The 13,983-nt window shown below is 38.9% G+C and overlaps 1 protein-coding gene across 1 annotated transcript; it reads left to right on the top strand.

Moving 5' to 3' along the window:
- The first annotated feature begins 214 nt into the window (after positions 1 to 214).
- Positions 215 to 13,377, top strand: LOC126373727 (serine/threonine-protein kinase mTOR-like). Its single transcript, XM_050019962.1, has 12 exons — positions 215 to 667; positions 841 to 1,611; positions 1,709 to 4,278; positions 4,354 to 4,523; positions 4,598 to 4,883; positions 4,964 to 6,705; positions 6,782 to 6,941; positions 7,071 to 7,286; positions 7,686 to 8,057; positions 8,489 to 8,803; positions 10,109 to 11,980; positions 13,288 to 13,377. Exons 1-11 carry the CDS (start codon positions 445 to 447, stop codon positions 10,541 to 10,543), a joined length of 7,260 nt encoding a protein of 2,419 aa, XP_049875919.1. The 5' UTR covers positions 215 to 444; the 3' UTR covers positions 10,544 to 11,980; positions 13,288 to 13,377.
- The last annotated feature ends 606 nt before the right edge of the window (positions 13,378 to 13,983 follow it).

Raw genomic sequence — 13,983 nt, 5'->3', positions numbered from 1 at the left:
AACTCAAAAGTTTATGCGGACTTTTGAGTTAATTCGTTTGGGGTTCGGAGTAGGAGTCTACTCCGAGGGTGGGGGCTTAGGTTTCATCATCATCACCTTTCATCATTTCATTAATCATCAAGAAAAAAATACGTCAGACATGGCTGTATGGGCATAGTTCCCTTTGCCTTACCCTTCGGGGAAAACCAAAACAAAAAAAAAAAAAAAATTGTTGTAATTTCTTACGGAAATACTGTTTGTGTTTGCTGTAATTCTAGTATTTTATTAACAGAATGAGAGTTACATTTTTATTTTAGATTTGTAGGTAGTGAACTGGGAAATTTATTGATATAAAAATGTAAACTAAATATACATAGTGTTCGTGTACTTCTCATACGATTAAATAATCCAATGCTACCTTCAAATATTGTTTATATTAAAGGTGTTTTAATGTAATCTGGTACAATGATGGGTTCACAAGTGGCGGAGTTTGTATCTGGCCTAAAATCTCGCCATGCAGATACAAGACATAAGGCTATTCGGGAACTGTTACAATTCGCTAAGAATGATCTGCGTGAGATGTCCCAAGAGTCCCTGGTGCAGGTTTTGGATGATTTCAATCAGCAGATACACGCCCTAACCTCTAGCTATGATAACAATGAAAAAAAGGCTGGGATACTCATTATTGGTAAGTTTTAGGTTATGATATTACCTTGTTGCTACTTTTTATTTTACTTTTCAATTCAACAACTGTGTTCGTGTAAATCACGAACTTTTTGTATTAAACTATCTTTGGTTTATTGTCTAGTGTGTTTCTTGAACTGAACTGTGAAATCAAGTGTACTATTATTTTTTCCCTAGTTTGTCTTATTGGAGCTGACACAGAAACAATGAAAACTAGAACCACCAGATATGCTCACTACTTGAGAAATATATTTCCTGCAAATGATTTGGGTGTTTTGGAGTTAGCAGCAAAAACCATGGGTCGGTTAGCTACAACTCTGGGTATTAAGCGGGTTGAATATGTAGAATATGAGATAAAACGAGTTTTTGAATGGCTGTCTGAGGAAAGAAATGAAGGCAAACGTCTCTCTGCTGTACTGATACTTCGAGAACTGGCTATTTCAATGCCATCTTGTTTCTACCAACAAATTAATGGTTTCTTCAATAATATTATAGTGGGACTCAGAGATCCCAAGGAACAAATTAGGGAGGCTTCAGCTAAAGCTTTAAGGGCTGCTCTTGTAGTGACAGCACAAAGGGAAGGTCCTGAACAGGGCAATAAAGTCCGTTGGTATGCAGATTGCTATGAAGAAGCAATGATTTCATTTTCTGATCAAACTGCAAGAGAAAAGGGTTTGAGCAGAGATGATCATGTTCATGGAGCTTTATTAATCCTGAATGAACTACTGAGATGTTCAAATGCCAATTGGGAAAAGAAGTACACAATGCTGATGCAGAAGCTGGATGCAGATCAGGATGTTTCAGATGAAATGACATCTTTAAGTTCTAAGCTTCAGACAACCTGGTCATCACAGCAGTTTTCTGACAATGAGCAACAGGTCACAGCGATTTATGAGTCTAATATTTGTAAAAGACTTGTTTCTGAAAAGTATGAGAAGATTTGTTCAGGTTAGTTAATATCTAACTTAATAGAAATGTTGTTAATGTTTCTTACAAAATATTGTGTCTTATTTAGTTGAGCATTAAACTTTCTTTTTATTTGCAGAGGTTATGGCTCAGCAGATATCCAGGTCTCACAGTGTTCACCAGATGTTGCTTCTGATGATTCCAAGACTAGCAGCTGTCAATAGAGATGCTTTTGTTAAAAAGCATCTGAAGTCAACCATCAATCATTTGATAACCTTCCTTCGAGGACGCGAAAAAGAAAAGGCTATGGCCTTTACGACTTTAGGCCTTATTTGTGTTGCAGTTGAGGATGACATTCAGCAATACTTGCCAAGGATCATTGAAATAATTAAACTGACTTTACCTACAAAAGAGACTCCTAAAAAACGCAATGGTACTGACACTCCTCTCTTTAATTGCGTCACGTTGTTAGGTTTCGCCATGAAAGAAAATGTCGCTAATGAAGTGAAAGAACTACTTGATCCTATGTGTTCAACAGGATTAAGTCCTCAACTCACTACTTGTTTCAAAGAATTGAGTCAAAACTTGCCTTCTGTAAAGAAAGATATAACTGACAGGCTTTTAAACATGCTCTCACTGATATTGAGGAAAAAGCCTTATGCACCACATAATGGAGAGCAGAGGGAGATTGTGCAAATGTTATCCTCTGCTTTACTGGAGCCACATGACGCTACGAAATTAGTCTTAGCTTTACGCACATTGGGTACATTTGATTTTGAATGGAATAATACTCTGATGTCCTTTATAAGGAGGTGTACTGATCATTATTTACTCAGTGAACAACATGACGTTCGATTGGAAGCAGTAAAGACCGCGGCTAAATTGTTGATCAAGGCTATTGAAAGGTGTGCGCAGACAAATTCACGAACCTTAAATTTGTTAGTGGACGAATCACTGGGGAAACTCCTGTCTGTCGGAAGATCTGATTTTGACCCTGAAGTTCGGTATAGGGTTCTCGAAATATTTACAAATCCTGTTTTCGACAAGTATCTGGCTGTGGAAGAACATTTGAATTGCTTGTTTGTGGCTATAAATGACACAAACTCAGAAGTCGGTGAACTCGCGTTGTGCGTGGTTGGAAGGCTTAGTAACTTAAACCCAAGTTACACAACACCAACTCTACGTCAGATGTTTGTGCAAATATTAATGGAAGTGCAACACTCAGAATCAGCGCGAAACAAAGAGCAGGCGCTACGAATGGTGAACAATATTATCTCTCACGCGCCACGTATCACACGACAATTTGTTGATACTATTCTTAGAGTGTTGGTGCCAAAACTACGAGTAGAAGAGAATAACTCTACAATGGTTTCTTCTATTTTGAAAGCTATTGGAGATTTGGCAGAAGTCAATGGAGGCGGAAATGCATTGAATCAATGGCTACCGGAACTAATGTCAATTCAACTTGATATTCTCTCAGACCCTAATCAACTCGAAAAAAGAAGTGTTGCTCTATGGTCCTTTGGGCAAGTAATTGGAGCCACTGGCCATGTGGTTACACCATACATGGAATATCCTAATCTCATGGATATGCTCCTGGGCCTACTGAAGTCTGAACAACAAGCTAGTGACAGACGAGAGACTATACGTGTTTTGGGTTTATTGGGAGCATTGGACCCATATAGACACAAAGTTAATCAGGGGCTAATAGATTTTCAAACTGTGTCAACTTTAATTCCTACAACTGACGCACCAAACAATGATAATTTTGACTCTAATATGATGCTCGTTAACATGTCACCTCTAGTTCTGGATGAATTTTATCCGGCAATAGTTGTGACGTCTCTGATGCGTATGTTCCGGGACCCGTTGCTGGCTCAGCATCATGACAACGTGATCCACTCAGTCACATTTATATTCCAATCGCTAGGAATTAAGTGCGTCCCATATATATCTCGAGTCACGCCAACTTTGTTATGCGCTATACGGACCGCCGAAAACATAAATTTCCGTGAGTTCTTGTTCACTCAATTAGCAAAGCTTATTGCTGTTGTGAAAATACACATTCGGAATTATTTAGAAGAAATTTTCGAAATTATTAAGGAGTATTGGACTCCAGACAGTCAACTGCAACCGACGCTCATCATGTTGGTGGAGCACATTACTGTCGCCGTCGGGACCGAATTCAAAGTTTATCTTAGAAAGATTCTACCAAACATACTCAGAGTACTAAAATACGACAGGAGCAAAGACAAATTCTTGACTGAAAGACTTCTTATGACTATTCAAAAGTTTGAGAATAATCTAGACGATGTTCTGCTGTCGATTGTACCAGCAATCACAGCATTGTTTGATGGAAGACACATTCCGGCTTCTATTTCGAAACAGGCGATGGAAACAATGGAACACCTATCGATGTACTTATATCTCAGACCATACTCGGCGGTTATTATACAAGCGCTTGCAAAAGTTCTAGAAAATAACCCCGCGTTGAGACAAACAGCGATGAACACGCTTTGTGCATTGATTGTGCAATTGGGACGAGAGTACATTGATTACATACCATCGGTGGAGAGATTACTGTTCAAACATAAGATTCAATGCCCTAACTATGTCGTGCTTGTTACTAGACTACAAGTAATATCAACATTAGCATCAGATGATGACTATTTGGATGAAACTCGGCTACGATTGCGGAATCAAAAGAGTGTGAGTTACTATTTCTTGAAATCAAAAAGATTCAAAATGTTTCTTTATTTACCATTATGAATTTTCTATTTTCAGTTAATGGCAAACACAAACGAAATACCAACCATTCAGAAGCTCTCGGTAAACGCCCAACACCTGAAAAAATTTTGGTCTGTTAATAATCTTATCTCCAAGGAGGACTGGCTCGAGTGGCTCAGACAACTGAGCCTCACGTTTGTAATGGAATCCAACAGCCCAGCCATCAGGTATGTATTTTTTTAGCGCATTCAATTCTATTCAGGTATGTACTTGGTGTGATAAATTTGTTTTCTTCTAACAGAGCCTGCTCAACCCTGTCTCAAAATTATCCGCAATTAGCGAGTGATCTGTTCAACGCAGCGTTCATGTCTTGTTGGACAGAGCTTGACGAGTCATCCCGCATAGACCTGGTGGCCGCTCTAGAGAGAGCCCTGACAGTTCCCGATTGCCCTGAACTTGCATTATCTGTGTTGAATTTGGCAGAATTCTTGGAACACTGTGAGAAAGGTGCTCTACCTATTTCAATAAGACTGCTTGGAGATACTGCTATCAGTTGCAGGGCGTATGCTAAAGCTCTTTACTACAAGGTAGGTTGTTTCAAAATTTTTGTTGTTGTATAATTTTTTTACAAGATGATGAATCAAAAGCAACCCTTTTTGTTTTATAGGAAGAAGAATATAAAAGAAACCCCACTACAAAAGTAGTTGAATCTCTTATACATATAAACAATAAACTTCAGCAGAGGGAAGCCGCCAGTGGCTTGCTGGAGAAAGTTATAACACAAAAGAAACATGGGGACTGTTCTTTGAATGTCCATGTCCGGTGGTATGAGAAACTGCACAATTGGGAACAGGCTCTAGATCTTTATAATAAAAAGCTGGAGGTTGAACCGCAAGATAATAACTCCAGGTTAGGACAAATGAGGTGCCTAGAAGCCATGGGCGAATGGAGGAAACTCTACAACAACACTACTGACCAGTGGGAGAACATGGGAGAAGAAATCAAACATAAAGCTGCGAAAATTGCGGCTGCTGCGTCATGGGGGCTACAAGAATGGGATTCGATGAAGAAGTTTGTAGAGGCTATACCGGGAGACACACAAGAAGGCGCATTTTATAGAGCTATCATTGCTATACACGAGGGACAATGGCCAGAGTCTAGACATTACATAGATTGTGCAAGAAGTGTATTAGATTCGGAGCTGTCTGCAGTGGTTGGGGAAAGCTACCAAAGAGCATATGGAGCTTTAGTGAATGCTCAGCTGCTAACGGAATTAGAAGAAGTGGTCACATACAAACTTGTTGAAGAACGAAGGACAACTATTCGGAAAACTTGGTGGACTCGTTTGCAAGGAGGCCAAAGATTAGTTGAAGATTGGAGGAAAATGCTTCAAATACGCAGTCTAGTTTTAACTCCTCGAGAAGATTTCCAGACATGGCTTAAATTTGCTTCTCTATGTCGGAAAACGGGTGCCATTAATCAAGCGCATAAGATTGTCATATCCATACTAGGCTGTGATCCTGTTTCTAATCCAGATGTTTTATTGAGAATACAAGATCCGCGCTTGATAATGGCTTATAGTAAAAACTTATGGGATGCAGGGAATAAGCGATACGCATACGATGTTCTGCAAAGGTTCGTTGATAATTCTGAACCTGATACCGATGAGCATTGCAGACTTCTTGCGCGGTGCCATTTGAAATTAGGCTCATGGTGCGAAACTCTTCAAGAAATCAATGAATTGTCCATACCAGAAATTCTGAGGAATTACGCAGCAGCCACGATATTAGCCCCTGAATGGTATAAAGCATGTCATGCATGGGCCTGCATGAATTTCGAAACTGTTCTCTTTTATAAACAACAAGACAACATTTCCGAGAGCAGCTTGGCAGGTGGTTCTGGCGAAAAGAAAGTTTCTCGAACAGATTTCATTAGCACACATACTATACCAGCTATAGAAGGTTTCTTCAAATCAATAAGCTTATCTAACGGGAGTGCTCTTCAGGACACACTGAGACTATTAACTTTGTGGTTTGATCACGGTCATCACTCCGCCATATACGATGCGTTGTTTGAAGGTATCCGCCAGATTGATGTTAAAATATGGCTGCAAGTGATACCTCAGTTAATCGCCAGAATTGATTCCCCGAGAAGTTTAGTGGCTAAACTAGTACACATTCTTCTAATAGACATTAGCAATCTTCACCCGCAAGCTCTGGTGTACCCGTTGACAGTTGCTACAAAATCTTCCTTCGTTACACGAAAGAATGCAGCAAACTATGTACTAAAGACTATGTGTGCGCACTCACAGAACCTAGTCAACGAAGCTGCCATTATATCTGATGAACTAATCAAAGTAGCAATTTTATGGCATGATCAGGTTTTCATAGCGTTGGACGAAGCATCCAGGTAATTAATATTTCCTATTAAGTGTTGCGTATAAATAATTACTTAACGTTCATTTAATACAATGGTTACATTTCAGGTTATATTTCAGCGAAAAAGACTACAGGGGCATGTTCAAGACGCTGGAAAAAATGCATGCGATGTTGGAACGATCCCCGGAAACTCTGAAGGAAGTATCGTTCTTGCAAATGTACGGGAGGGACTTGCAGGAGGCTCAACGCTGGTGTGATCAGTATAAAGTAAGTTTCAAAGAAAAATATTATAACTTCATTTCCAGCGCCAGTGTAGCGATTACTTTGATGAGCATTGAGTAAAAAAAAATACCATTGTAGCTCAACGAAACTAAAATTTCTTCATTATTTTATCAGGAGTCTGGTGACGATAAGTACCTAAACGAAGCGTGGGACTTATACTACCACGTGTTCCGACGTATCGCCTCCCAGTTTCGATCCCTCACATCGCTAGAATTGCAGTATGTGAGCAAACGCCTCCATACATGCAAGGACTTGGAGTTGGCAGTGCCAGGGTCCTATGTGCCTAATGAGAAGATTATCAGGATCTCTTATATTCATAGCCATTTACAGGTAAGACAGTTGACTGACATTATACTTAAGAAATATTCTTTACTTCCGAAAGCACCAATTTCTGGGGGGTCAAAAAGGCGACTTCAAATCAATTCATTTAAGAAAGCAATATTACAAAATCACATTTGCGCATATAAAAGTAAGTACGCAATGCAAACAAATGTAAAATAGCAATATTGCTTTTTTAGATGAATTGCTTTGACGTGGCATTTTTAAAACCCCTCTGATCACCTTCAACATCGATATATCGTATATGTTACTATAATATTTAACGGGTGTCACGCGTATCACCTTAACAGCTGTATTTGAACTTGTTCCATTCATATTAAACCGACAATCTCTGTAAGCTGGTTGGTTCATAGTTTGAGTACAACAAATAATCCAGTCTTATATTTTTAGGTTATAAAATCCAAACAGCGACCTCGTAGACTCACGATACAGGGTTCAGACGGCAAGCAATACATGTTCCTACTTAAAGGCCACGAAGACTTGAGACAAGACGAGCGAGTGATGCAACTGTTCGGCCTAGTTAACACTTTACTACAGGCCGACACCAACACGTACAGACACGATCTCGCCATACAGAGATACGCGGTCATCCCTCTATCGCCCAACTCGGGGCTTATCGGATGGGTACCTCAGTGTGATACACTGTACAATTTAATAAGTGACTATAGAGACAAAAAGTCTAATAAGATGGCTTTGAACACGGAGCAACAGATCATGTTGAAAATGGCGTCGGATTACCAAAAACTTATGTTAAAGCATAAGGTCAGTTCAGTTAATTATTATGTGGATATGGATTTAGTCGAGAGACTTATTCGTTATTAAGCTTGCCGGTGAAGTTACCCGGTAGTTTCAATGAAAATTGGTGTCTTTAAATATTTAAAAGACCTGGGGGGTTAAAATGGCCATATCGAAGCAATTCATCTAAGAAAGCAATATTGCAATTTGACATTTGCGCATATAAAGTAAGTGCGCAATGCTTGGATGTGGCCATGTTAACCCCCCTTCCGAATTTCAACGTTGTCAACTCGTGCCTTTGCCGCTCGCACCGCCATATTGGAAAAATGTTGCCTAAATCTACCTGGGAAGTGGCAATATAAAGGATATAAATCTAAGTCTGTATACTTTTATTACACAGTATACTTTTTTAAATGCTTTAGCAATATCTTAACTATGACTACAATTTGAATGTTTAGGTGGAAGTGTTCGAATACACGTTATCGCAGACGCCCGGCAACGACCTCGCGCGCCTCCTCTGGCTGAAGAGTCCGTCAGCGGAGGCGTGGTTCGAGCGGCGCACCAACTACACCCGATCTCTCGCCGTCATGAGCATGGTGGGCTACATCCTCGGGCTCGGGGACCGACACCCCTCCAACATCATGCTGCACAGGGTCACGGGCAAAGTCCTCCACATCGACTTCGGAGACTGCTTCGAAGTCACGCAGACGAGGGAGAAGTTCCCAGAGAAAATTCCCTTTAGGCTGACCAGGATGCTTATTAATGCTATGGAGGTAAGAATCTTTAAACTTTGTTTTTTAAATTCGTCGTTGAACTTCCATTGAATTACCTATAAACTGGTCGGGCGCTCCATCCGCTCGCGTCAGACTCAAATGAACACAGAGCTTTATTAAATCTTACTGGCGTAAGAAAACGAAAAATGTGGATATGATTTTCGTAAAAACTAGAAAGGACCGATCACCGCAGCTCTTGCTAACATGTTCTAAGTAATTCTTTTGATAATAATAAAATCTTGTAAATAAAATACAAGCACAAAAACTTGGGTTCACAATTAAATTATTACAGCTGTTGCAGATAGTCCCATGTATCAGTGAGATATTTATTGTTAGTTTTATACACTTTATTTATCTATTTATAAAATACATCATATTAAAACATTTTCATTTTACAAAGACGATTTGCATATGCGGTTATAATTACGCAATTATTGCATTATTTAAACGGAAAATTATATAATAGGCTAATGAGCCACACATGTTTTTACTTTCCATTACACGCTTATGATGTGTTACGTAATAGTTTGTGTATTTCTTGCAATTTAACCGCCGCCGTGGTCTTTAGTAAAGACTGGATTATATGCGACATAAAAAGCTATATGCATGGAAATAAATCTACATGAAAAATGCGTAAAATATGCATGAAAATTGGTAAAATATGATAAGTTCTTACTTTGTTGCTAATTTGTTTGAAAAATTTAGTATGGCCGAATACATTTCTCAAAAGCTAAAACCTTTAACACTCTAATGTATATCAAGATTTATATCGGGATATCAAGGACTTGAGAGTAAGCCAGTTGAGGTTTATAGCGAAAATATGTAGTGACCACTGAGAATAGGGTAAACATACAATGTCATATGCAAATGCATATATATCTTTATTGTAAAAGGAAAATACATTTTATAGCTGGTCTTATCTATGTGACCACGTCGGCGTAGGAATCCATTATCCATATTTACGGTAAATCGCGAGGGATTTTGCAAATATAATGATTCAGCAAGAACAAAACAATTCGTAGTTTCACATAACTCCTATTTGAATTTCGAATATGACTGAATTTAGCATGTTACGAATTAATTGGATAAGCGAAAAAAACCTAACAAACTGTATTAACTGGTCACCTTTGCTGGCACCAAAGTTATCTTTCACTGAAGTTAGTACAGGTAATTATCACTTAATTTATCATCAGCATCTTTATTCTTTTTTTATTTATTCACTTCTATACTTACTTCGAAAGATTTTAACATGTTGTAAGTAGATAAATTCCGCTAAAGACGTACTCAAAATAATATTCTCAACAGGTGACAGGCATAGAAGGCACTTATCGCTTCACATGCGAGTCAGTGATGCACGTGCTACACAAACATCGAGACAGCGTTATGGCTGTGTTGGAAGCCTTCGTGTACGACCCGCTGCTCAACTGGCGACTCGTCGACAACGACCGACACTCACTCACAGAGTCATCCTTCTCCTCAGACATTGACTCGTCATACACCTTGCCGAGTCGAAGCAGGAATCACTTACATTACGAGTCTTTGGAAATACCACCTGAAGCGAACCTGAACAAAAGAGCTTTGTCTATACTGAACAGGATACGAGACAAACTAACTGGAAGAGACTTCCCACAGATTGAAGCTGTAGTGAGCGTTCCGAAGCAAGTGGACTTGCTGATCAAATTGGCGACTAATAATGAGAACTTATGCCAGTGTTACATTGGCTGGTGTCCGTTTTGGTGAATGTGGTTATAAAGGAAATGCATTATAGCTTCAGATGCCTTTATGTCATGTAAATTTGGGTTAAGAGATATAATCTAAAGTTATTCATTAAGTGCCCTGTTATAGAGCGATTGCATCGATTTCTGTAACGCCTGTGAAGTGTGACAATATGTCCTACTAATCTTTTTTGAATAGCAGGTTTTCGCCGCAGGGTTTGTAACTTCATCGTGTAATGCCACCTTTAAGATGTGTAGACTTTGTAAGTGTATTATATTAAGTTTGAAATTATAAGCTTTAATTATAAAACAAATGCTATAGTCATTGTTATTTCTACATTTTATTTTAGAAATTTACTTTTAACTTTCAACTAATGTATAATAAAGTTGATTGTTTATGTTTGTTTACCACCGCATAGTGACAGATTGTTCCTCGTATTTATTGCATTTTATGTTGTTAAACTGACTTTAGACCAAGCGGCGTGGCGAGCACTTTCTGACCATCATCATCAATTTAAGAGCCACGCTCTTGTCGGTGTAGCATTTTCCATTCCAGTCTATCAAAGGCCAATTCCTTGACTTCCCTATAAGACACGACGTTAACCTTTTCTTTAATCTGTTCCATGTAAGCTCTTCTTGGTCTTCCCCTTCCTGTATTTCCTTCTATGATGTTTTTAAAAAAATCGTCGTGTCTTATTAGGTGTCCAATCATCTTGCCTCTTCAGTCCTCAATAATTCTCAGTATTTGTCTCTTTTCCGTTACTCATACTAGCTACTACTTACTTTCTGACAAAAACCTGAAAAATTGCCATTCTTACAGTAGCATTATACATCAAAGCCTATTCTCATAAAATGCAGTATTATTCAACAACAATGAAATTCACGCTAGCTCGAGTCGGTATTTGGTAGGGCAGAATTGAACTTTATGGCAATGGTAGTAAACACTTTGAAAGGTTCACATACTTAGGTGAAAACCTTAACATTTAATTGGGTATCAACCCTTTAAAAAAACGTTACTAACTGTAATAAAGTAAGTTTTGTGTTATCACAAAGTGCTCGCCTCGACGCTGCCTGCGCTGACCCTTAGCGTGGGTACTTAATCTTGCGATGGATGTACCGTTGACAATCCCAATTGGGTATATACTTAGTCATGACCTGTTTTATTTTATTCATGTGTCTTTTGTATTTGGGGTTGAGGTGAAGTGGTTGTAAATACTTATTTATGTACACCGTCGTGTTTGCGAGCAATGACCAGCATAATTTTTATGTAACGCATACTGTCTGACTGTTCGTCATTTGTCGGCCAAGTGATTACCTATTGAAACAAAACTACAAATACGTTGCATTGTACACATAAAATAACAATGCACATAATATTATGCAAGCAAACACTTCCAATACAATCCCGAAAGGTCAAACCCATAATATGATTGTTTGTTATCATAAATTATTTTACGTGTACGTAGTCGGTCCCAAAGTTCTGTCATATATGAAAATAGTGATAAAATAAAAAGTACCAATAAGTTTATAAAAATTTATATATCAATTTAAAGTATATTTATTAAGAAATGAAAATAACTTAAAATTATTCGAAATGACCTCCCTTGTTTTTAATAACATCCCTCAAACGCCGCGGCCAGTCATCTATCGCAGCACGCACCATATTCATGTCTATTTCAGCGACGGCTTTAATTATGGCTGACTTCAGGCTCGCCAAATTTTTGTGGGGTTTAGCACAGACCTTGTTCTCTAAGACCTGCCAAATTTTATAATCCAGAGGATTAAGGTCCGGACTGGAGGAAGGCCAATCTTCGTGTCTAATAAAGTCAATTTTTTGATGGTCGAACCAGGCTTGAGTAGTTTTGGCTTTGTGTGCAGGCGCAGAATCCTGCTGGAACACGAAATGATGTCCTGAAAATAGCGAGTTGGGCAGATCTTTGACAAGCCGATTCAAAACCGTCTCTTGGTACACTTTTGCACTGGTTTTGACATTTTCGCAGAAATGAACCTCCGTTGGCCCATAGTAAGAGACACCTAACCAGACCATCACTGAAGATGGATGATGCCCATGTTGAACCCGCGGAACTTTTTTTCCTGCTTCTTCAGAGTTCTCTGCGTACACTCTATCGTTTTGCTTATTGTACTTTTCTTCTATATCAAAAATTTTTTCGTCTGTAAAAAGTATGTCACGGTGTCGGTTTCTCGCGTACCGTTTTAATAACAACCGGGATCTTTTGAGTCTAATTGCTTTCAGGCGGGCATTAAGTAAGTGTCCACTCTTTTTCTTGTATGCTCGCAACTTAAGGTCTTCGTTTAAAACCTTTTTGACTGTTTTTCTACTGACCCCCATCTGCAAAGCCATCAGTTTCTGTTTTCGGACAGGATTTCTTCGTATGCGCGCCTTTATCGCTTTGATCACTGCTGGTGTTCTTGCGGAGCGAGGCCGGCCAGTTCTTTTCTTGTCCTCAACACTTGAGACTTCATTATACCTATTTATGGTACGATACACAAACCTAAGTGTTATTTTCAAATTTTTGAGCAACTTGAAAATGGTACTCGGCGAGTGTCCACAGCGATGCAACGCTAAAATTGCGATTCGGTTTTCTTTCAAGGTCCACTCCATCGTAATAAATCACGGCAAATGATCATTTTTTGTTTTAAAATAATTGTCAAACATTCAAAAATGGAACGCCATAAAATTTTTCTAAAAGCATGTTCGAAATTTAAAAATAATGTGCCTGTGACAGAACTTTGGGACCGACTACGTAGTCGTGTTATATTAATCTTTGTACAGACATAACATTTTATACGTGTAATTTTCGTGTTAAATATTATTACAATAAAACAAGACAAATATTACTCTTTATTTTTCATACATACCTAAGCCTTATGGCCTTTGGCGGCTCAATAGTAGCTAACCCTGACACCAGGGTTGATGGGGTCGGTACTCCACCTCACAACCCACAGGTTAGAAGATACATACCTACGTAAATAATGATTTCACTTCTTTCACAGAACTCACTATGTAAAGACAAACAGATCGTTAAAGCAGCGAGGTATGCACAAATATATATTTCTTATTTATCTATTTACTTACGCTTATTCGGACTATCGCTGCCATAGCGACGTTTTCGTTTCTCATGTGGGTTGAGATCTTACCAACCTTGGCTGTCAGGGCCGCAAAGGGCCCTGTCATAGCTCATGTAACGGCTACAAGTTGACATGCGGCTGGTATACAAAACATAGCAGCCGGGACTAACGGCTTTACGTGCCTTTCCAACCACGGAATCATCTCTAAATAAACCAATGACAGTCTTACAAGGTGATCTGTGACGTGTGTCCATCGGGATTCAAACCCAGGAACTTCGCGTTGGGAGCCGAACCCTCTAACCACTAGATCATGGAGGCCGCATAGCAAAAAATAAATTTACGTAGGGGTACTACATTTGTTATGTAATTATGTTG

The sequence above is a fragment of the Pectinophora gossypiella genome, chromosome 16 (genome assembly GCF_024362695.1).
Source record: "Pectinophora gossypiella chromosome 16, ilPecGoss1.1, whole genome shotgun sequence".
Classification (NCBI taxonomy): domain Eukaryota; kingdom Metazoa; phylum Arthropoda; class Insecta; order Lepidoptera; family Gelechiidae; genus Pectinophora; species Pectinophora gossypiella.
Note: the sequence above shows the minus strand (reverse complement) of the source record. Positions and strands in the feature narration are given on the sequence as shown.